General features: G+C 50.7%; 6 protein-coding genes across 6 annotated transcripts; 5 read left to right on the top strand and 1 right to left on the bottom strand.

The window, feature by feature from the left end:
* Window positions 1-42: 42 nt before the first annotated feature.
* Window positions 43-879, bottom strand: AUEXF2481DRAFT_422640 (uncharacterized protein). The gene has a single exon (XM_013485620.1). The coding sequence runs from the start codon at window positions 597-599 to the stop codon at window positions 141-143; it is 459 nt and encodes a 152-aa protein (XP_013341074.1). The 5' UTR covers window positions 600-879; the 3' UTR covers window positions 43-140.
* A 279-nt stretch (window positions 880-1,158) lies between these two features.
* AUEXF2481DRAFT_7631 (uncharacterized protein) lies at window positions 1,159-3,969 on the top strand (the record flags this gene model as incomplete). Its single annotated transcript, XM_013485480.1, has 4 exons — window positions 1,159-2,181; window positions 2,250-3,122; window positions 3,191-3,679; window positions 3,739-3,969. The coding sequence occupies 4 exons, from the start codon at window positions 1,159-1,161 to the stop codon at window positions 3,967-3,969; spliced, it is 2,616 nt and encodes an 871-aa protein (XP_013340934.1).
* A 3,250-nt stretch (window positions 3,970-7,219) lies between these two features.
* Window positions 7,220-8,868, top strand: AUEXF2481DRAFT_42995 (uncharacterized protein). The gene has a single exon (XM_013485539.1). It carries the CDS (start codon window positions 7,343-7,345, stop codon window positions 8,825-8,827), a length of 1,485 nt encoding a protein of 494 aa, XP_013340993.1. The 5' UTR covers window positions 7,220-7,342; the 3' UTR covers window positions 8,828-8,868.
* A 1,343-nt stretch (window positions 8,869-10,211) lies between these two features.
* Window positions 10,212-11,492, top strand: AUEXF2481DRAFT_42998 (uncharacterized protein). The gene is made up of 4 exons (XM_013485540.1): window positions 10,212-10,391; window positions 10,449-10,724; window positions 10,777-11,243; window positions 11,296-11,492. The coding sequence occupies exons 1-4, from the start codon at window positions 10,298-10,300 to the stop codon at window positions 11,416-11,418; spliced, it is 960 nt and encodes a 319-aa protein (XP_013340994.1). The 5' UTR covers window positions 10,212-10,297; the 3' UTR covers window positions 11,419-11,492.
* Window positions 11,493-12,166: 674 nt separating this feature from the next.
* AUEXF2481DRAFT_68483 (uncharacterized protein) lies at window positions 12,167-14,003 on the top strand (the record flags this gene model as incomplete). Its single annotated transcript, XM_013485566.1, has 5 exons — window positions 12,167-12,290; window positions 12,341-12,556; window positions 12,604-12,896; window positions 12,955-13,094; window positions 13,151-14,003. 5 exons carry the CDS (start codon window positions 12,167-12,169, stop codon window positions 14,001-14,003), a joined length of 1,626 nt encoding a protein of 541 aa, XP_013341020.1.
* Window positions 14,004-14,456: 453 nt separating this feature from the next.
* Window positions 14,457-14,986, top strand: AUEXF2481DRAFT_42999 (uncharacterized protein). The gene has a single exon (XM_013485541.1). It carries the CDS (start codon window positions 14,597-14,599, stop codon window positions 14,978-14,980), a length of 384 nt encoding a protein of 127 aa, XP_013340995.1. The 5' UTR covers window positions 14,457-14,596; the 3' UTR covers window positions 14,981-14,986.
* The last annotated feature ends 8,672 nt before the right edge of the window (window positions 14,987-23,658 follow it).

A 23,658-nucleotide genomic window follows, 5' to 3' on the forward strand; every position in this document is an offset into this window, starting at 1 on the left:
AGTCATCCAGAGTCCGTGCACCATCTCCGCCGAACCTCCGTCCTTCCGCTTCTTTCCTGACTGTGCCCCTCCTTTCTCATTCAACGACATCTGTGACCTAATAACGTATCGACAACAGGCTTTGTCCCTTCGAGCACCAATCAGATGCAAGTGACCTGAAGATGAAGCAAATACTGTACAATTGCCAGCGGTATACCAGAACAGGAGCCAGTAACCCTGTCACAGACTGCGAAGTAGCTTTGCCGGTCCGTGCAGAGGAAGCTCGACCTCAGCTCCCTGGACCAACTGATCTTCTTGCTCCTATCATCCAGATTACTTGGAAGTCCGCGCAACTGTTTCCTAGTTCGACCGCCAACTTCCTTTGCGGTCCGCTCGCTAGAAACAATGTTCCACGTCGTACGTCCTAGACAGAAAGACTGCATGAGTGCGGTATCTTTTTCGATGGGCTGGAGAGACAAGAGACATGTGGGACAAGTTGGGAGAAGATTTCGTGAATAATCAGCAGTAGGTCGCGCGTCTGGCCGATCAGCAACAGAGACGAGATCTGTCTTGGATAGTTGGACCGGCTCCGGCAAAGGTAGGCACGAAAATGCAGTCATCAAGAGGCAGAATCATTCTCACGAGATAGGAGCGGATAACGGAAGACGTCGATGCTGAGACTCTCGGCGGCATGATCGGTAGTGTTCAAGGTAATTATCATTATTGTGTCTTTTCGCAGGCTCCGAAAGTAGGCATGTCGAAAGCCGGAGCTGTCGCACCTTCCCGAACAATACGCCGCGTGTCTCTTGGCGACGACGAGACAGCACAAGACATGTCGAGCAGGTCGAGCAGGTCGAGCAGGCTGCAACTTCCCGTCGCTTTCGGCTTCACTCGCGACAAGCTATTCCAGCGCGTTACTTCTCGAATAGGAACACCTCTAGCTTTTCCACTCCTTTACCCACCAAGCATCCTCTTCCTTTCGTGCATCTTTCTTGCACACTACAGTGCGCCAAACCATGCAGCGCTATTCTGTCGTGGTCAGCAATCCTGGCTGGCCCGAACCTCTCAAGCTCCTCGTTCCCAGCTCTGCCGCCCTCGTCGAGGAGATTGTCAAGCGCGCTTCTCGCCATGCCAAGACGCTGAGGGCCGTTGACTGCACTTTGCGCCTGGCCAGCATCGATGGTCCCATTCTTGACCTACTCGATGCTCTCACCGATGTGGTTGTTGACGAGCAACTTTTTGCTGTTCACCTTTGATCAACAAGGTCATCTTGCTGTCTATACTGGTAAGGCTGGCTGTGCCGCTCCTGGTGAAGACACAGTCATCTTTCGCCCGCTGCACGGTGAGGAAACTCCAAACATGGGTCAAGTCGAACAACAGCTTGCCCCTTTTCTGCGACTGTACGAAGCTGACGGCACCAATGTCTTTGACATCCTTGGCTCTTCGCAGACTCGACCTCTTGACGAGCCCGACGAAATCGTCATGTTCTGCGTGGACTGCAGTGCCAGTATGAGCGCTTCAACAGATCTGATGGGCATCGACACAAGCGAAGACTTGGACCAAGGTGCGCAGATGCATCAAATTCCTCCTGGGGTCTATACTCGAGTCTTGCTTGAGCACACGAATAGAGCTGTGGGTCTGCACGAAATCTACGATGATGTGCTTGGCTGCGTCGTCGACTGCGTGCATGGTAACAAAGCCAACATCGCATCCAAGATGCTGAGTCTCGTCTTTGACTTGACCACGACCGAACTCAAAAAACAGCGTGCCCAGCCCATGTACAGCTGGACCCAACGTGGAGCCAATCAGGTAAGAATGGACCAGTTGGAAGCCTTCGCTGCTGGTCTCAAGCGTTTCGAGGAAGAGCTGATAGACATGATTCTTCTACGTACTATGGCAATGTCTCAGCAGAAATGGGGTTGGAACGTGGGCGATCGCCTCCATGGTCAGGTACAGATGCAGCCTCTACCCCACGAAGTCACTCTCATCCCTGATGCTCTCAAACGTCCCATCAAGCTTGATCTCATCCAGGATCCGGTGATCGCTGCTGATGGTCAAGTTTACAGCCGCCAGACCATCAGCAAGTGGATGTCAATCCGAAGCTCATCGCCACTGACTGGTCTAATGCTGGAGAGCACTGAGCTTCGTTCACACTTTGAGCTTGCTGAGCAAGCCGACAAATGGTTACAGGGAGAGGATCTTGTCGAGTCGGAGGAGCGTCCCTTAAGCAAGCGCCGCCGCACCGACTCAAATATTAACACTTTCTCAAGCTCGAACCACCGTTTCCAAAGAGCTTTCTTGATCTGTACAAGATTGCTTTCCGCGGTATGAGAGGTCGTAACAATAGCTTCCAGCTTTCGTTCAACACAGTCCTCGTTCCATCTGCTCAAACTATCTCTTCTGCGGGTATTGCTGGAGGCAGCGTTATCAGAATCACAATCGCTAACGACGCCAACGCCATCCAAGTCGAGACGTCACAGTCTTGTCTCGTCAAGGTCTACAAAGGACACCAACGACCAGACTTCTGCTTCTGGGTACCCGATAACACTACAAGTACCTTTGCATCCATCCTTGCCAAGTACTGGCGTCATCAATGGACGCAGGACCCATCGATTGAGTACGAGAGAAATGAAGTTTGGACAGGTCTCAAAGAATACGGAGATAGTTGCTTGACGGGCAACATCATGAGCAACACCAGCCGTCTTATCCTCTACCTCAATCCTCACACTGCTACCGGTATACTTGGCCCTGAGCTACTTCGTGCAACCAGTGATGTTTCTCAATCTCTCTCCGAGAGCGAAGATGAAGATGGAGATGTCGACAGCAGAGTATTGGTGCTGAAGGTCCTTGTTGCCGAAATTGTTAGCACAGAGCAGGAATCGCGCCTCCTCTCTCGACTCGAGGGCTTGAAACAGATGTTTGATGCCATGGTCAATCGTCTGATCGCTTACTCGTACAAGACGCACATTGGACTCGTTACCTTCAGCTCCACTGCGAAGGTGTCCCAGTCAATTACTCATGTCATTGAGAACTTCAGAAGGAGTGTCCAGAGTATGCATGCATCAGGCGATACCGCACTTTGGGATGCTCTCAAGCTGTCGCAGACTGAACTCCTGCCGAGAAATACCCTCGAGCTCAGCGACGTATCATCTGTCTCTCTGACGGAGACGACACCAAGTCCACTGTAGGCCCTGCGGACCTTTGTTGGCAGCTGCGTACCAACGAGATCGCAGTCGACTCTGTCTGTATCGGAGATGACAACAACAGAGATCTCATAGCGGTCTCTAACATGCTCAAATCTTACTGTTTCTACCCCCAAGATCTCACGACCGCATTGGCCACCTGTGAGATGGAACCCGTCTTGTCTCAGACGGAACGTCCGACACGCGACTTCTCTATGGTCAACGACCAGCGCGCGTCCATGCTGAATACGTTTTTCAACATGAGAGCCCGTGCCTCCTCCACTGTAGTCACCCAAGACGTCTACCCCAAGCGTAGGGAGCACCCTAGATTGGAGGACACATTCGTTCAGCTCGCCAACCCTGTCCGTTCGAACGCCAGCAATTCATTCAGCCTGCCCACACTCAGAGCATCTCGTCTGCTTGTTGACATGCGTGAGATGGCCGCCAATCCTCACCCCAAGTACGACTGCTACGTATCTGAGGCTGACATGTTCTTCTGGAAGGTCGTGATCGAAGGCGTGAGTTCCGTCTTTTACCCCTTGACTGATAAACTCAATTACTAATGTGTGGTCAACAGCCTCTCGAGACTCCGTACGAGGACTGCAGCTTTCTCTTGTACCTCGAGATGCCTGAGAACTTCCCTGCCTTCCCACCCAAGGGTCGCTTCGTCACTCCTCTGTTCCATCCCAATATCAATCGCCATGGTCGTATCTGTCACAGCATCTTTGGCCGTGACTGGACTACCGACACCGCCCTCAAGAATGTTCTTGATACCGTGTATGGTCTCATGCTTAAAGATGGCCATTAGTATATAAGTAGAAGGGCAAGAAGCTGACACGGTGTTCAGTTTACGCAAGGTAGGGGGTAAAGTGTAGTCATGAGTACTTGAAGCTGTCATCTATTGCCGTCGACCACGACATTTTATTCGAGAAAACGAGCAATGGTGTGGGGGAGAAGGTGCTGTGTGTCAAGAAGCGCGTATGCGGCTGGGTAAAGATGGAGAAATGAGCGGGCGAGCTGGGATTGATAGGAGGATTTGGGTACTTGGACGAGCAAGTGACTCAGTGTTACCGCGAATGACAATTCAGCAAAGGAGAAGCAGTAGCTGTTCCGATAAGATTGGTAGTAGAGTACTTTGATAGATGTGTTGAGAGTGGTGCAGCACGGGAAACGTACTTCTCACGACGGGACTGGTGGTCCAAGGATGAGCGCCTTGGCACTTCACCAACACCGGGCTTGTCTGCAGAGGGCACTAGATTCGTGGTTCGGCATCATGGCGTACAAACAGACACGAAGGCCTGGCTGATGAAGCACCTGTGATGTGGACGGCGAAGGAGTTGAAGACGTTGTCCCGCTCTGTCTCCGAGAGTGGCTGTTATAATGACGGCTCACCGAGGATGAGGGATTCGAAAGCTTCGTGATGCCTGAAGGAAGATATATTGAGCGTTATTGGGCATCCATCTAGTCCAATTGGCGCTCCTCACATCCTACAGCGTTAGTCCAGACCATCCCAATGACGAGATGAAGGAGCGTGCCATCCATGCCAACAAGCGAAAGCGAGGCAAATTGCAATCGTCTGCAAACTGAACAATGCGGTCATCCCTGCAGAAGTTCGTGCCACTCCGTCGGGGAAGCGTCTCTGCAGGTACGCCACAAGAAACCGCAGGAGTGGCGTGTCTGTACTTGATAGCCGATGTATGCAAGAAAGATGGACGGCATTTCTTCCCGATGCTTGCGAGTTCATTAATCGGAATACCTATACTTAGGTCCTGGACGCGAGATAAATTGCATGCACGAGGCTGACGCGATAAAATGTCTTGCGACTGATCAACACCTCGAACAAGGATACCAAGCATCATGCATGACGACATTGATGTTGTAGAGATTCATCGAGATGATAGTCGTCGTCAGTTCAAAGTGTCATGGTGGATTGATGCACTGCGTGAAGAAAGCAATGACTTGACGATGTTGGCAGTTGGCTGCTAACATGCGCGTCGCACCAGAAGCGGAGAAATTTTGCTTGGCCGTCTTCACGGCCAAAACAAGGTCAAGCACGGTGGGATCTTCCTTCTTTGGTAGCGGTATCTCGCAGAACTAAGCCCGATTGATCGTAGAGTCTGATCATACGCTCTGTTCGACCCGACAATGAGACAGAATTTGAGACAAAGGTCCCGGAAAGATGGACTTGGCCTGACAGACGTGTAACTGCCAACAGCCCTGCCAAGCCTCGCGACTTCCGTCCTTGTTGAGCGTAGCTCTGTCGAAGATTGAACGATGTCCTCTTAATCGATAGCTCAACTGTCTCGTGTATAGGATGAAGATATACGGGCGTGGTTCACAAACGCTGATGAGACCTGCCGGCCATGTTGAAAAGGAGGTGACGGTGGGTCTTCCAGCACTTTCGAAGTCAACACATCAGTCGAAGGACATGGCGCCCGACGAAGCCGAACTGGTCAACAAAGTGAGATGTCCCTTTCGGTACGCGTCGTAAATTGGGGTACCTCTTGGATTTCACAAGGGGCAATAAGTCAGTTGGACGATGATCAGTCCGGTCGTTGCGCTGCAAAAAGTACAGAGTCAGAGGGCCGTCACGTTTGCGGAGCGGGGCGATCCGTTTCTCGCGGGCCGTCGGAAGGAGAAACCACCAAAACCTTCTTCGTCTCCTGGAAACTGGAAAACTGGACGTCGTCTTCTTCAAGTCCATGTCGCATGGCCAGCACGTTTCGCAGCGAGAAACTTCCAACAATCAGCACTGTTACGAAGAGGGTACGCGCGATCGGCAATGCCGAGGTCAAGTCGAATCTGGACGAGCAGACATGCAGCGTTACAGACAAGCCTCGCACACACGCCATCAACTGGGTGAAAAGTGCCGTCGCTAATGCAGCCCAGTTTTCATCATTCCTGCCCACATGATGGCACAAAATCTGTGTTTCTGGGGAGGGCTTGCGCGTGTGCACATGTCCGAGTGTTTACTGGTCTTTGTATAGCAACACACATTGCTGCACCTACGCCGTCGACGACATCTCAAGCGACTTCGTCGAATCAGGTCGCGTTCCAAGGATCTGACATGTCTACTCGGCATCGCAGCTGATCGATTTTCAAATTGTTCGCATTAGTCCAATGGCGTCGTGTGAAGCAGGCCGATCCATCCCCGGAATGGATGTAGCCTGCAGCTAACAGATCAGCCCTGAAGAAGCGCCCGCCAGATTGGGTGCTGAATAAATTGACAGCGCCCCGATCTTCACACTACCTCTGCAACAACACGAATTCGGGTCCTTGGGACAAACTCTTTTATATTGCATACCCAGAAGTAAATGAACTTCGTCAACACCGAAGGATCCATGGATGCACGTTGACCGTTTCCACTCAGGTACTGGTACCATTGCAGAAGGTAAGTTGGCACCCGTTGTCCTTCTGCGTTCCTCATGTCGGTAATGCGGGCTTTGGGAGTTAGGAGAGCTATACGGGTAACGCACCACGGAAAGAGTTGAATTCGTACAGGGGGTGGGACTTCCTAACAACGGTTCACTCTACATGTCCAAACTGGGTATCTACCTGCACATCGCCGTTGTGACATCTGTCTGCATTGAGGCATGACCCGACAACCTGGTTCTGACCGATCCCAGTAACAGGGCTTGGGAGATCTTCATGACGCCCCTCCTGAGATTCTGTTGTGGGATTAATCTATCGTGTCTCTCGGATCGAGGGATGCGAACTGGTATGCCATAGCTTGCCGCCATGGCTGGGTGAACCTCTTTGGGATTTGTCGAACGGTAAGGATCCTTATCCACTGGTGTGGGCCGTCTGTCATTGTTCGCTTCTCCACCTGGAAACGATTCCTAGGCAACCCGTTGACGCCACCACCGATGGCAGAGGCTCAAGTGTGGTGGGACAAAGGAAGGTTATCTCGAGTCTAATCAAGCAGCGTCTACCTCTCCCATCTCGTGGAAGTATATGTATGGCTATGGTACCTCTGGTGTTCTCCAAGCATCGCCTCATCCTCATCACACTCTTTTATCATTAACCAAGCATCTAGCGAGGTCAAGGTTGATTGCATAAAGTCTAGTACTCCTAGACATAGTCTATATCGTCGCACAATCAGACATCTACGCTCGAATCCTCTAGGCCTTGCTCCGTCGGCGTACAATCATCTGTTCTGTATCCATCATCTGGCCTTCAAGATGCCCGCTACAAACTCCTTCGACAAAGACCCGGAAAAGGGTGAGCAGACTCAAGCCGTTATCATCACAGAAAAGCAATCCATATCATCCCTTCAGAGCACATCAACATGCTCAACACTTGTCGCTCACTCCAGCTCAGAGTTTACGAAATCAGAGGAAGCAGTACCACCGAAGCGACAAGCTAGACTCGTCCGATACCTACGACACACCGGGCTCAACGTATACCGGAGAATATTTTCCATTGTCTTCCTCGCCAATCTTGCCGGTTTGATTGGACTTCTGGTGTCAGGGCACTCCACCATCTTGACCCACATGCCATTTGCGGCCAACGCTGCAGCAGCGAATTTCTTAGTCGCGATTCTCATTCGCCAAGACTACATCTTTAACCTCATCTTTCGTGTCTGTCAACTGGTGCCACTTTCCGCACCATTGCGACTTCGAAGAGTACTAGCCAAGGTTTACGAACATGGCGGTATGCATACTGGTTGCGCGATCGCTGGAACTATGTGGTTTGTTTTGTTGACTGTCCTCATCGTCATCAACTTCGAGACTGGTCGCATCATCCACACGCCTGTAGTCCCGATTTTTACTGTTCTGCTACTTATCATCTTTCTTGTCATGTGCATCTTTGCGCATCCGGCTATCCGGCACAGATTCCACAACTCTTTCGAGTTTACTCATCGTTTCGCTGGATGGTGTTCGATTGTTGTTTTCTGGGTCGACCTTGTCCTTATCGCCGACACCGTTCGCTTGCAAAACACCACGACGCCTGAACCACTTGGTCTAGCTCTGGTCAAGCTTCCTGCTTTCTGGTTTCTCATCATCATGAGTGTGCATATTGTCTTACCCTGGCTTCGTCTGCGCAAGGTGGCTTTCAGTGCTGAACGCCTCTCCGAGCATGCTATCCGCTTGCACCACAAGGAACATATGGGGCCCTACCGTGGCATTGCTATTGCAGAGTCGCCTCTTGGCGAATGGCATCCCTTTGCCTGCTTCCCAGATGGTGATGGGGTCAATAACAGCATCATGATCAGCCACGCAGGCGACTGGACTCGCAGGACCATCGACAGCCCCAAGTCGCACTACTACGTCAAGGGTGTTCTCAAGACCAATGTCCTTAGTATGGCATCGATATTCAACCGTGTCCTGCTCGTTACGACCGGCACAGGAATAGGACCAGCTCTTTCTTTCGTCGCAGAACCTAGCCGAAAAGGTCAATGTCAGGTCTTGTGGGTATCTTCCTCGCCTGAAAAGACTTTTGGACAGCCATTGATCGATTGGGTGTATACTCTGAATGGCAACGCGATCGTGTGGGACTCCAAGAAAAATGGTCGTCCTGATATGGTGGCATTGACGTTGAGGTTATACAAGGAAATGAATGCCGAAGCTGTCTTTGTGGTGAGTAACCCGAAACTGACCAAGCAACTGGTGTATGGGTGTGAGAGTAGAGGTGTCCCTGCTTATGGACCGATTTTCGACTCATAGATGTTGCTCGGAGATACTTTCGCTTTTTTTTTTTTTTTTTTCCCTTCTTTTCTTCTCTTCTTTCCTTATCCTTGTTTACTGTTTTTCCCTTCATCTCTCTTTCTTCTTCTTTTCATTTGTCTGCTCTCCTTGTCTTTTCCATACACGACATCGACGCAAGTCAACTGTACAATCTCCTGTCAATTCATTAATGTCTCCATTAGCGACTAGAAAAGTCAGCGAGTTGTTGTTTTGTCTTTTGACCGTTGGGATTTACGAAACCCTCTAGCATATACTCTATAGTGTACAATACGTCATTCTTCACACCTCATCTTCGGAGTCACAACCGAATTGTCATCGAAAAGGTAATGTCTGCATCCTGCCTCGCTTGCGTCTTTGTGACGTTCTTTGTGCTTGCCATGCGACCTATTCAGAGAAGTTCTGCGTCTCTTCAACGCGGTTCGGCAGCTTAGCGTGGCAGATGCGTGTGTTTGCCTCTTCGAGGTTTCAATAAGATAAGCGCACACCCTGCGCAGTCCACAAAGAAACTTGGAGTTTTCATTGTCTAGAGAGACCAAGGAGCGGCTGATGTTGGAACAGTGAGCACAAGACCATGTGATGTCAGTAGGTACAGGTGAAGCATGGTGTGGCTCAGTCGTCCCAAGGTCTCGGGTTCATTGGGAGGTGACTGTCTTAGATTGCCGAGGCTTGATTTCGTCGATGTCGAGGGATGTTTTGAAGGAGAGGAAGCTGCCGGAGTCGCACAATATGGCGGAGACGTCTTGCATCTCAAGCACAATGACGAAAACCATAGTCGGATGAGAGAGGTTTGACCTGTCGTCTCTATAATATCTGGCTCGCGAAGGCGGTTGGCATTTACGCCATGTTGCTCTTGGCGAAGCTCATGGCGACCAATAAATCACACAAAAATCACCATGTGTCGGTCAGGTTGCGATTGGAGACTGCTAAGCATTATTCCATACGCCACATTTGCGCGAAATCAAGGCCAAGAAAGTCGACACGTTCGTTGCGAAGAGGACGACGATGAGGTTGTCGAAGAGGGATAGCTGGTGTTCTTATCGCTCCCAGGTGCAGATCTCGACCGCGCCTATCTGTCACAACGCTCTGTCAGCAAAGTCACGTATCTCTGAGGCGAGCACCGAAGACATAAGAGCGTCGATATCGCTCATGAAAAATCAGGGCTCTTCCAAGATTCTTTTCCGTCCTGTTGTTGACCCCACAAAGATGTCATGACGACCTTCCCGATTGTGTCTGTCGATCGCGGTCGAGGCCGACAAGATTTCTGCTGTGGAGAGCTTTGCAACCAATCAACTGCTGCACGCGTACCTGTCGACGGCTATCTCATCTGCAGCATGGCTTCATAGTTTGCGAAAAGTAAGTTCTGGATGACGAAGGGTATATAAGGGAAGAGGATGGCTGGCTGGAGTCGTGTTCCACACACAGCTTGCGTTGCGATCTCCTTCTCTCAAAATGCGTTATTCTATTGCTGCAGCGTCGCTGCTTTCGTCGACGGCATTGGCTTCTCTGTATGGCGAGAGCAATGCCAACCATACTTGTGCCTTGAGTGAGTAGTGCCAGGCAATGCGACGATTGTTCGAGCTCTGCTGACGCGATGCGACAGCCAACGCCGACGCCGTCTTGTCGTGCTCAAGCGCTGCCAACCCCTCGACCGTCGACTCCTGTTGCGCCGAAACGTATGGCGGACTCTTCCTCTCGACTCAATTCTGGTCTACCTACACTGGCCTTGAGTCAGAGGGTCAATTGCTCCCTCCCGATGACTGGACTCTGCACGGCTTGTGGCCGGACTTTTGTAATGGCTCATACACTCAGTACTGCGACCTGAACAGGCAGTACGATCCTACGCCTTCGCCCAACACCACTAACAGCTTGCCCAATGGTATGTATCCTCCCCACTGCTGGACACGACTCCATCTGACTGTCGTCCGTAGGTACTGTTGTCCCACCATACACTGGACCCAACATCGGCACCTTCCTCGAGCCCTTCAAGAAGTTCGACCTCCTGGCATGGATGAACAAGTACTGGATCAACACATTAGCGCCAAACAGTGATTTTTGGGGCCATGAATTCAGCAAGCACGCCACATGCTTCTCGACCTTCGATGTCCCTTGCTATGGTCCCGAGTACAAAGAACATGAGGAGGTGGTCGACTTTTTCGAGACAGCCATACAATACTACCGCCGCCTTCCTACTTGGGGCTGGCTTGCACAAGCCGGCATCAAGCCTAGCAACACCACAATGTACTCGCTCAGTCAATTCCAGACTGCCCTGAACAGCTCGTATGGTGCTTTGCCCTACATTGGCTGCAGTGGCCCTAGATTCAACGAGACTGCTGCTGGCCGCAACTCGACCGACAATGGCAGAACTCAAATCTCCGAGGTTTGGTACTACTTCCATGTAAGTGTCATCAGTGTGAACGTCTGTCGAAACAATAGCTGACAAGCTCCAGGCTTTCGGTAAACCCCAGCGCGGTCAATGGCTCCCCGTCTCAGCCTCTGGCTTCACTACCACTTGTGCAAAGACTGCCAACGCACTTCGCTACCCTCTCCGTGCCAACGGCTCAGTCTGGTAGACACAAAGATGGACATGCATTCAAAAGAGCTAGGGAAAGTATGAGAACAAGCACAAAAGGCTTATTTCCAAGGCGACAGAGACGATTGCTTAATACTACTAACATATATCATCATTTGTATCAGCTACTTCAAGTCATGCGTTTGTTCCTCCTCTCCACGTGCGCCCTTCCACGCCTTATAGCACGTCCTCGAACCACGCCTTCCCTCATGCGCCCTACCTCGTCTTATGCCCCGATTCTGCATATCAACCCCGCAACCTTATCACTGCCTTTTCTACCGGAACATCGCGCGTGTCCCTTGATATCTTGCACAGTTGAATTGCAATCGCATCCTTCAGAGCACATCGAGTCATTGAAAAGTGGTTTTGGCCGAGACTAGCCGCCCAGCTTCGGCTTTGCTCACCACCGCACAACGCAACCACTCGGCACACCCCAGACTTGGCACGAAATTCTTCCCCCCCATACCGCTCCCACAAATCTGGAAATGCGACTCGATTGGACACAACGCTATGGAATTTCTGTTACTTGATAAGTTCTGCCGAGTGTGGAGGACGTGTTGCGGGGTTATAATCAATGATAACGTATCTTTTGTAGAGGCAAGTGAAGTCCTGGGTTGAGTATATGTAGCTGCTCGTCTCTCACTTTCCTGTTTGGTGGTTTCACTCATCAAAGCTTTTTTTTCTTCTCGCGACAAAATTCTTCCCTTTCTTTCTGGTTCTCTCTCCTCGCTATGGAGAAGAACAACGAGATGAAGGATTTCCCTGAGGTTGCCGTTTCGACTACTAAAGATGTTGGCGACGTCGAAAATGCTGGCGCGCGCAACCACACCAAGCGTGGGCTGTCGTCGCGTCAGGTTCAATTTCTGGCTCTTGGTTTGTCAGCTCTGCTTGCTCTATACATCTCGTCTCTAACGATCGTCTAGGTGGTGCCATTGGTACTGGGCTCTTCGTAGGCTCTGGAGCAGTGTTGTCCTCGGTCGGTCCAGCTCCGTTGCTCATGGGCTACATCGTAATGTCCTTCGTCGTCTATGGTGTCATGAACGTACTCGCCGAAATGACTACCTACCTACCTCTCGAGGGACTCTCGGTACCCTACTTTGTCAATCGCTTCGTCGATCCCAGTCTCGCTTTCGCCATGGGTAGGCAATCCCTCGTCCATCAAAGCTCGAAACTGACACCACGACAGGATGGAACTACTGGTACACCTTTGCCATGCTCCTAGCGGCCGAGGTAACGGCGGCGGCGATCATCATTCAGTACTGGACAGAGAGCGTGCCCGTCGCTGTATGGATCGCCATCATCCTCCTGGTCATTCTGGCCTTGAATATTGTCGCCGTTTCATTCTTTGGTGAAGCCGAGTTTTGGTTCGCATCCATCAAGATCTTGGCCATCCTTGGTCTTATCGTTCTTGGTGTTGTGCTATTCTTTGGAGGAGGACCAAATCATGATCGTCTTGGTTTCCGTTACTGGAAGGAGCCTGTAAGTGGACTTTCACAAGTGGGGTCTATGATGCACTATGCTAACCAAAATTATGCAGGGTGCTTTCAACCCTTTCATCGCCAAAGGGAATTCAGGCAAATTCCTCGCATTTTGGTATGCGTTCATCAAATCTGGATTCGCTTTTATTATGAGCCCTGAGCTGGTGGTAACGGCAGCTGGTGAAGCTGAGGCGCCTCGGTAAGCAGCCAATTATTACACGCCAGCCTACGAAATCGTCTGACTTCTTCATCTAGCCGTAACATACCCAAGGCTGCTAACAGATTCATCTATCGTCTTTTTGCTTTCTACGTCATGGGTACGCTTGTTATCGGAGTGACGGTGGCATACAACGACAAGTCCCTGCTCAACGCCATCAACAACGGAGAACATGCTGCCGGAGCATCTCCCTTCGTCATTGCCATTCAAAACGCCGGCATCAAAGGTCTCAACCACGTCATCAATGCTGCCATCTTGACCTCAGCATGGTCATCAGGAAATGCCTGGCTCTTCTCGGGCTCCCGCATGCTCTACTCCCTCGCCCTCACAAAGCAAGCCCCCAAGATCTTCCTTCGTTGCAACAAAAACGGCGTTCCATGGGTCGCAGTCCTCTTCACTTTCTCCATCGGCTGTCTCGCCTTTTTGAATGTCAGCAACAGTGGCGCCAATGTCTTCAACTGGTTTACCAACATCACCACAATTTCTGGCTTCATCGCTTGGATTGTGGTTCTCATAACATACCTTCGCTTCCGCAAAGCCATGATCTTCCACAACATGTTGGAGCAACTTCCCTTCCGCACACCCCTTCAACCATACTCTTGTTATTTCTCCCTCATCATCATGGTCTTGGTTACTTTGACAAATGGCTTTTACGTTTTCGTCCCTAGCAAGTGGAATGTCTCGGACTTTTTGGTTTGCTACATCACAATACCCATCTTCCTGGTCTTGTGGTTTGGCCACAAAGTGTACACCAAGAACTGGAAGTGGTGGATTCCAATCTCCGAGGTTGATGTTTGGAGTGGCAAGGATCTTGCCGACGCTGAAGAGTTGGAGTATAAAGTCCGCGAGCCGCGAAACTTTGCCGAAAAGATATGGTTCTGGGTTGTGTAGACAAAAAAACACAGTGGATTTGCATCGCTTGAAGGAGTCGGGGCAAAAAGTTTATGATGAATACTTGATTGACAATTCATGACTAGTTTTGGGAATATTGCGATGTTAGCATCGACTTATTAGATGTCTTGTTCTCTGATCATCCCTGTCCCTATGCCCAGCGCTTTCCGTGTGGGTCAGGCACGGAACGAGGCTTGGATGGAGCGACGCTTTTGTATCGCCTTCGAAATTTCAGTCGCCCTCGAAGTTCAGCCGCAAAGCCGGAACACCTCACGTCGGTCGCGTCATTTGATTACTTTGCGATTGTCACCGCACGAGTGACTCAGTTTCCAAGTGTTCGATACAAAGCATGGTGGATGGATCGATAGCGGGGTAATGCAGGATGGAATCTTCAAGGAAGTCACCGCCCGTCTGGCAGGGATGTTGCTGCCTAGAACATACGACCACACCATTGAAATCGCCAGCACGCAGCGACCAGCGCAAGTGTAAAATCTCTCGCGTTTTCCCTCTCAACTAAGAACATCCCGCATCTTTCTCCGCCTCAAGCTTACACGATCCACACACACACACTAACATCAACATCCTACAACAACATGACGAACTTTCCACCAGAGACAGCTCTGCAGATAAGCAAACCCCCCTCTCAGCAGATACAGCACCTTCCCACCTCTCAGCTCAAGACCAAAGCCAATACACATGAGCCCTGGCGCCGCGACCCCAATGGGACATCCAACCTCGGCGCCGACGGAGTCTTACGGTCACTAAACGCCAATCGCACTCTTGTTCTAGACTACCGTCGACTGACACCTGAGGAAGTCAAGGAATATGCGACGCCATTCGGTCAGGAAGCTTTGGATGCACTTGTGGGTGTCGATGGTCGTGATGTTGTTGATGAGGCTGTGTTGTGGGCTGTTCCCGAGGGACAGAAAAGACAGACAGAGTCGAGGAATGAGACGCTGGTCAAAGTGAGACAATAAACCTATTAGCTAAATGTTGAAATTCTAAAGCTTGACTAGATTTCTTTGTAGTTTTCTTTCGCAATCAAGTCGGACAGTCAATCTTTTAAGATTAGTTCACGCTGCAGCACTTGATGAAAAGATATTCGCGGGATTTACAAGATCCAAAAAAATAGAAAGTGAGTCAGATGACTTTGATAGTAGTCCGAAAACCTGATATACGCTTGAAGCAAGTTGACAAAAGAAAGAATGACATCTACAGTCTTGCACGAGATTCCTGCCATCTTTTACCCATAAATACAACGTGCTCCATCGTTCAGACTCGACTTTGGGCCCGAACTCTGGAGAACCGGAGTCGCAGGATTGTTCAAGTTGATGCGCCAAATATTGCCATCACCATTGTTACTGACCCACATGGTACCATTGTTGGAGCCATATGCTGCGCCAAAAAGGCCCGTCAATTGGGGATATGCATTGCCAATCGTTGTCCAATTATGAGTGCTCATGCTCCATCTAGCAAGCTGATTTGGTGAACTTGTCGCACCAGCGCCTATGAGGGCATATAGATACTGTCCTTGGCTGGGTACGTACACCCAGTCCAGGCAATAACTACCGCTGGTAGGATATGCCGAGGTGCCTGAGCTGATGGTTTGAGCGTAGGTTGCAGAGCCCGGTCTCATGTCTATTTGTTGCCATTGACCTAGTGTATTAATCAACCAGTAGTAGCCATTAGCGTCAATGTCTGCAGCGTTGTAAGTCTGAGCAAAAGTGCCAGTGAGAGTCTTGACAATCGCCGATTTGGTGGTATTAAGACGAACGATCTGGCCTGTTTTACTGTAGGCATACAGATAGTTGTCCAAAACGTTGAAACCCATGCCATTGATGGGATTATTCCCCCCGAATTGGGAGAGGTCTGGGCTGAGTTGAGTATTCGTTCCCGCAGTGATGTTGACGCTGTAAAGTCGTGTCACTGCGTTGCTGTCTTGTTGCACAAGGTATCCACGGGCATCGCAGGTGAATGAATCTGCGGGCGCTGCACTGGGTGTTGCGACAATCACAGTACCTTGAGTGGTCCCTTGCGCTGATATTGTACTGGTATATGGAGAAGCGGCCGGCGCAATGGTTGTTGTCACAGTAGTGTAGACCTGGGGGTACCCAATTTGGACTACTCCGGCGGTGGCTCCCGATGGAGGGATGGTACTTGTATAGCCAGAAGCCCCTGGAGTCAAATACGACGTTGTTGTCGTGTAGCTCTGTGGAACGGCAAATATCACCGTGCCGGCAGTGGAGCCTAAAGGTGCAACTGTGCTTGTATAGCCAGAAGCACCTGGAGGCAGATACGACGTTGTCGTAGTGTAGCTCTGAGGAGTACCTACTTGAATGGTGCCGGCCGTAGAGCCTGACGGTGGAATCGTGCTTGTATATCCAGAGGCACCTGGAGTCAAGTATAAAGTTGTCGTCGTATAGCTCTGTGGCACTCCGACTTGGACTGTTCCGGCGGTAGCACCGGAAGGAGGAATCGTGCTTGTGTAACCGGGAGCACCTGGAGTCAAATACGACGTTGTTGTAGTGTAGCTCTGAGGAATGTTCACTTGGATAATGCCGGCCATAGATCCTGACGGCGGGATTGTGCTTGTATAACCTGAGGCCCCTGGCGTCAAATACGAAGTCGTCGTCGTATACGGCACGCCAAATTGGATGGTGCCAGATTTAGTCCCAGAGGGTGGTATAGTACTGGAGTATCCTGAAGCTCCTTGACTCAGGTATGAGGTTGTAGTCACATAACCGGTGGCATCTTGAGGCCGTCCTAGAACAACTGTGCCAGGGATTGTGCCTGATGGAGCGATTGTACTCGTGTATCCTGAAGAGCCTACACCCAAGGACGTTGTTATGGTGGTTAACACTTGCGGGTAACCTACCTCGACGATGCCCGGAGTTGTCTCACTGGGAGCAGCGAGAGTTCTTGTATAACCTGATGCTCCCGGGCTAAGATAGGACGTCGTTGTAGCATAGCTGCCAGGATATCCGACTTCGATTACGCCTGGAATTGTTCCACTCGGCCTATTGATAGTGCTTGTATACGCTGACGCTCCGGGACTTAGATACCTTGTAGTAGTAGTCAAAGACCCAGGATAGCCGACTTCGACTGTGCCTGGAGTTGTCTCACTAGGCGAGTTGACGGTGCTCGTGTATGCTGGCGCTCCTGGACTGAGATACCTTGTAGTAGTAGTCAAGGACTCAGGATATCCGATCAGCAGCGTACCGGGAGTTGTCCCGCTCGGCTGAGTAGTACTTGTATAGCCTGCTGCGCCAGGGCTGAGGAAGCTCGTCGAGGTGACTACGACTTGCAAATATCCGAATTCGACGGTACCAGCTATCGTTCCGTTTGGCGGGGTTGAAATGGTATAGCCCGTGCCGCCTGGACTGATAAATCGAGTGGTTGTTATCACCATCTGCGGTACTCCTATGTCGACAGTTCCAGGTGTAGTTCCATTTGCTGGAGTTGTACTCGAATAACCAGATACTCCTGGACTCAGGAAGGAGGTGACAGTCGTGTAAGTATATGGATATCCAACAATGACCGTGCCAGGCGTGGTACCACTTGCGGGTGCTGTGTTAGTATAGCCGGGCTCATTGGATGCCAGGAAGGAGGTTTTGGTGACAGTCGACTGAGCATAACCGATAATGCGCGTTCCGGGAACAGATCCACTCGGCGGAATAGTGCTGGCATAGCCTTCACCGGCTGAGAGGAATGTTGTCGAGTCAGTGTAGAATTGTGCGGAACCGAAAATGACCGTGCCAGGAATAGTACCAGAAGCTGCAACCTTGCTCGTATATGCAGATGCCCCAGGCTCAAGGTAGCTGGTAGTAGTCACTGTGGCCTGCGAAAATCCGACAATTCTTGTACCTTGGATTGATCCATTAGCCGCAACGATGCTAGTAAAGCCTTGTTCACCAGATGAAAGGAAGATCATAGAGTCTGTGTAAGTTTCAGGTGAGCCAAAAATCACAGTACCAGGGATTGTGCCAGTGGGGGCGATTGTTGTGGTGAATGCTAAATCACCGGGCTGAAGATAGGTAGTCGAGGTAATTGTCTTTTGTGCAAAGCCCACTAATATGGTCTCGACGCCCGTACCGTTTGATGTGAGGGTACTCGTATAGCCACTCTCTCCATCAGAAAGATAAGTAGTCGTGAGACCCCGGGGCTCTCCGATGACAACCGTTCCTGGACTATCGTCATTTGAAGGAATCGAAGAAGTGTATGCAGTGGCATATGGATCAAGCATTGAGGTCGTAGTCACGAAAAGACGAGTCCTTCCAATGAGTATCGTTCCTGGCATATCTCCGGAAGGACTGACAGTGCTGGTATACGCTGTGTCGCCATCCGAGAGAATGGATGTACTAGTCATGAAGTCTGTTCGCTGCGTGGTAGTACTGACGATCGCACTGCTGGAAAACGTCTCTTGGGACTCGGTACTCAATGACTCGTCACTAGTAGCAAGAGTCGCGCTACTAATCATTGCGGTGCTCGATATCCCCTCTGATGATTGAGTGCTCGTGATATCTGCAGTAGTACCAGCAGGGTCCGAGCTAGTGGCAATCGGGAAGCTCTCCAAGGATGTCACACTTGTGATCTTGTCGCTTGTCTCGGTCATCGGGCTGGTAGTGGTTTCAGTACTCGCTGATTCCTCTGATGATTGGGTAGCAGCAGTCTCATCGCTTGGATCGGTAGAATCCGTGCTACTAGCGCTTTGGGAGATCTCCAAAGATTGAGTGCTTGAGAATTCCTCACTAGACTTGGCAGTTGAGCTGTTGGCTGTTCCAGTGCTCAGTACCGTCTCTGATGATGATGGAGAACTTGTGATCTCGGCGCTAGGTCCAGTAGCCGGGCTACTGATGATTGCAGTGCTCGGTACTGCACCAGACGTCTCGGTGATTGCGGTCTCATCGTCAGTGTCAGCAGAAATCGAACTACTGCTAGCAGTAGAAGTACTGAACACTACCTCCGATGATTTTGTGCTTGTAGATTCGTCGCCGTCATCAGCAGTTGAGCTACTGGTGGTTGCAGTGTTCAGCATTGTCTCTGACGATTCAGTTATTGCGACCTGATCGCTAGGTTCAGCAGTCGAGCTACTGATGATTGCAGTGCTCGATGCCGTCTCTGATGTTCCGGTATCCGTAATCTCATTATCAGCTAAACTCAAGTTGCTACTGGTCGTGGTGCCCGATAGGGCATCTGAAGATTGAGTGCTGGTGACTCCATCTCTGGTTACGGCAGAAGTCAAGCTACCAGCAGTGGAAGTGCTCGCGGATGAGTCTAATGATTCGGTACCCGTGACCTCGCTAGTATCAAGAGTTGTACTACTAGCGCCGGGACCGCTCGACAAAGTCTCCGACGTTTCAGTACTCGTGACTCCGTCATCAGTAGAAGTCAAGCTACTAGCCATCGAAGTGTTCTCTGATGACTTGCTGCTCGTGGTGTTGTCGCTAGCGATGTCAATTGAACTATCAGGGACTGTAGTGCTCGATATCGTCTCGGAGAATTCAGTAATCGTGATTCCATTGTCAGCAAAACTCGAGCTGTCGGTGGTCATGGTGCTTGATGCTGCCTCTGACGATTGTGTGTCTGTGATCTCGGCAGCAGTCCCAGTGCTGGAAGAAGTTTCTGAAGTTTCAGTAGCAGTGACTTCGCTAGTACCGGTCGTCGAGGAGGAAATGACAATCGGAGCATCCGATACTGCCTCTGATGTTTCAGTACTCGTAACTCCACTGTCAGTAGAAGACAAGTTCAGACTGGACCTAGTGCTCGAGAATATCTCTGACAGTACAGCACTTGGAGTCTCGCTGATCCTTGATACCGCCTCTGATATTTCGGTACGCGTAGGATTGCTGTCAGCAGAAGCCGAACTACTGGTAATCGAGGTGCTCTCTACTGGCTCAGTACTCGAGACTGCGTCGCTAGTACTAGCAGTCGAATTGTTAGTGTCTGTAGCACTGATTCCTATCTCCAGCGGCTCGGTACTCGTGGCTTCGCTGACACCAGCAGTCAAGGTGCTGGTAATCGTGGTGCTCTCCGATAATTCGGTACTCGCGACGTCGCTACTACTGGTAATCTCGCTTTCCGCAGAGGTCGAACTAACAGTGTTCGGCATGCTCGAAATATCGGTACTTGTGGCTTCGCTAGTGCTCAATGTCGTCTCTGACGTTTGAGGACCCGCACCTTCGTTGACAGCAGAAGACGAGCTACTGGCAACTGAAGTGTTCTCTGGCGACCCTGTGCTCACTTCGCTGGCACTGGCAGTCGAGTTATCGCTGGTCGTAGTGTTCGATGCTGTTTCTGAGGAGTCAGTACTCGCAACTTCGCTAGCGCCAGCAGTCGAGCTACTGGTTATCGTGGTGCTCTCCGATGACTCAGCACTCGCGATGTTGCTGGTGCTCGACCAAGACTCAGCACTTGTGAATTCGACCCCAACGCCGGCAGTAATTGGGTTGCTAGTAATGGAAGCGCTCGATTGCGTTTCTGGTGATTCAGTACTCGTGACTTCACCAGTACTGGTTACCATCTCTGACGACTCAGTACTCGTGGAGTCGCTATCAGCAGAAGTCGAGCTGCTGGCGACTGGAGTGCTCTCTGACGACTCAGTACTTATGTTCCCGACTTCAGCACCAACAGTCGGGCTGTTAGTAATCGTGGTACTCTCTGGTATTCCAAAGCTCGAGACTTCGCTAATACCTAGTCCCGTCTCTGAAGTCTCTGTACTCGCAGTCTCACTTCCAGCTGAAGTTGAGCTGCTGGCAATCGAAGTACTTTCTGACGACTCGGTGCTCGTGATTCCGACGCTGGTATCAGCAGTCGAGCTGCTGATGATCATAACGCTCTCTGACGCCTCAATACTCGTGGCTTGGCTAGTGCTCGATAAAGTCTCTGGAGACTCAACAGTCGTGATCCTGCTTCCAGCGGATGTCGAGCTACTGGCAATTGAGCTGGTCTCTGTCAATTCAGTGCTCATGACCTCACTAGTACTAGTATCGGGATTACTGTTTGTCGTGGTGCTCTCCAACGACACAGCGCCAGTGATCTCATCGCTAGTACTGGCAGTTGAGCTACTGGTAGTCGTAGTCCCCTGCGGCAGCTCGGGACTCGCGCCGCTCGTACGGGCAGTCGGGCTGCTGCTAATCGTGGCATTTTCCGGAAACTTAATTTCGCTAATGCTTGGTACAGTCTCTGAAGGCGCTGTACTGAAAGTTTCGCTGTTCGTACGTGTCGAGCTACTGGTGCCGGCCGTCAATTTGGTGCTCATGATCTCGTGGTCACTAGCAAACGAAGCACTAGTACTCCTAGTGATCTCTGACAATTCAGCGCTCGTAATTTCGACGCTGGCACCCGCAATCGAGCTGCTAGTCGTCGTAGTGCTCTCTATCGATCCAGAGCCCGTCATCTCGCTGTCCCTGACAGTCGAGCTCGTCTCAATGGGTGTTGAGATAGAGGATGAAGAACCTGCTATCACCTTAGATGCAGAGGTGCTTATCGGACTGCTAGACCTGGCGCTTGACCCCGTTCTGCCTCCAGTAGAACTAGGCGGTAAAGTTGAAGAAGAAGAGGAAGAAAATAATGGTGACATAAGAGTGGACGATGATGATAATGGACCCAAAATGGAGGTTGATGGTGATACAGGAGAGGAGGTTGAGGATGAAACCAGAGAGGACGGTGACAATATTAGCGACGACAGAGATGACAGTGGAGAAGACGAAGAGCCTCTCATCGTCTTCGAGGCAGATGCAGTCGTTGGGCTGCTAACTCCTACGCTTGAGCTTGTCCCACTGTCAACAGGATCGCGTACTGAGGAAGAAGAAGACGATGATATGAGAGAAGTTGAAGAACGTCTTGGCACTGTTGAGGTTGTGGTACTCCCCAGACTACTAACTCTGGCACTTGACGTTGTATCGTTGTCAACTGAACTTTGTGACGAGGTTGACAAAGGAGATGATGCAAGAGAAGTGGAAGACCCGCCTAGTGTTGTTGGAGAGGAGGAAAGCATAAAACTACTAGTTTCGGCATTTGAGCTCATTTTGCTGGGAGCGGAACTTCGGAGCAAAGAAGAAGAACTTGCGGGGACTCCAACAACGACGAACCCAGGCGTGGTACCAATAGGGAGTATCGTCGACGTATAGCCAGAAACACCGGGAGGCAGGAACTGAGTCCTCGACGCAAACCTCTGTATCTGGCCAACTATGACGAATCCTGGAGTCGTTCCAGTTGGAGGAATAGTGGAAGTATAAGCAGAAGCTCCTGCTGGTATGAGACTAGTCCTCGTCGAGTATGCCGCTTGTGGGGTAGCAACTACGACATAGGCAGTAGAAGCACCAGATGCAGGCATAGTGGAAGTGTAAGCACTAGCGCCAGGTGGTAGGATAATGTGGACTGTCTCGTCTGCAGGCTCCCCAAATATAAGAGTGCCAGGCTTGGTTCCGCTTGGTGGTACTGTAGAAGTAAAAGCACTTTCGCCAGGAGGTAGTGTTCGGATTGATGATGACGAAAATGGTCGGGGTACACCTATTTGAACATACCCTGGGGTTGTACCCACAGGAAGAAAAGTGGACGTAAATGGACTAGCTCCTGCTGGCATCAGGGAGAATCTTGTCGCAAATCGTTGTTGAGGTTGAGCTATGACTATATAACCAGGAGTTGTACCAACAGGAGCGATAGTCGAAGTGTACGGTGCACTACCTGGTGGTAAGATGATCGAGGATACTGCGAGAGAAGTTGAGGATTGACTAACAACAGTACCGGGCTCAGTACCTGACGCAGAAATTGTACTCGTGTGGCCAGACGATCCGGGATTTATAATCGTGCTAGGATGACTTTCGGAGATTGGGATGATGCTGGTGTAGGCGGATGATCCAGAAGACAGAGACACAGTGCTGATCATGGTTCCTAGCGGGAATGAAGCAGGCGTGACGATGATAGTGCTAGGCGATGTGCCTCCACCCGCGACTATTGTAGTGGACGGCAGTACATCAGGAGGTAGTATGGAGGTACTGGTAGGAAAAGGTTGACCAATTACAACATATCCAGGAGTATCGGCGGCAGGGGGTACTGTGCTAGTATACGGGGTCGCTCCCAACTGTAGCTGCGAGATGCTTGTGACCAAAGCAGACGATAGAGGTGACCCATTGCTCACGGAGCTTCCGGAGATACCGGATGCTGCATTGGTGATTGTTACTCCGATTGCGTCAGGTGGCAAGCTCGTTTTGATTGGTGATTGGGAGCTAACAGAACTTTCGACAATGATTGACTCGGGAGATGTGTCTGATGAGGAAACCGTGCGCGTGAGACCGCTGTGATAAGCTGATGGCAGCGAAGCGCTTGTTAAGATTGAAGAAGCTGCAACTATCGCAGAACTTGAGGAAGTACCAGAAGACGAGATCGTATTTCCGCTAGCTCGTGAGTTTGACGTAAAGGTTCCATAGCCAGGCCTTCCAATGACAACAAAGCCTGGATTGTTTCCAGATATCGGGATGATGCTCGTGTATGCAGAACCTCCCACCGGAAGGTAAGTGGTACTCAGCTGATACCCTGGTGGGACAGTTTTACCAACTACGACGGTTCCCGACCGCTCGGCAGATGCTAGAATAGTGCTTGTATACTCAACTGCTCCAGGTGTGAGAAGTGACGTGGACAATTGGTATCCAGATGG

Source organism: Aureobasidium subglaciale (assembly GCF_000721755.1).
Source record: "Aureobasidium subglaciale EXF-2481 unplaced genomic scaffold scaffold_21, whole genome shotgun sequence".
Taxonomy (NCBI): domain Eukaryota; kingdom Fungi; phylum Ascomycota; class Dothideomycetes; order Dothideales; family Saccotheciaceae; genus Aureobasidium; species Aureobasidium subglaciale.

Excerpts from the sequence above, each read along its gene's own strand:
- AUEXF2481DRAFT_42995 (XM_013485539.1), top strand. The coding sequence starts at position 7,343 with ATGCCCGCTACAAACTCCTTCGACAAAGACCCGGAAAAGGGTGAGCAG.
- AUEXF2481DRAFT_422640 (XM_013485620.1), bottom strand. The coding sequence starts at position 599 with ATGACTGCATTTTCGTGCCTACCTTTGCCGGAGCCGGTCCAACTATCC.
- AUEXF2481DRAFT_42998 (XM_013485540.1), top strand. The coding sequence starts at position 10,298 with ATGCGTTATTCTATTGCTGCAGCGTCGCTGCTTTCGTCGACGGCATTG. Across the intron at positions 10,725-10,776 it reads CACTAACAGCTTGCCCAATG|GTACTGTTGTCCCACCATAC; the intron begins GTATGTATCCTC and ends TGTCGTCCGTAG. Across the intron at positions 11,244-11,295 it reads AGGTTTGGTACTACTTCCAT|GCTTTCGGTAAACCCCAGCG; the intron begins GTAAGTGTCATC and ends GACAAGCTCCAG.
- AUEXF2481DRAFT_42999 (XM_013485541.1), top strand. The coding sequence starts at position 14,597 with ATGACGAACTTTCCACCAGAGACAGCTCTGCAGATAAGCAAACCCCCC.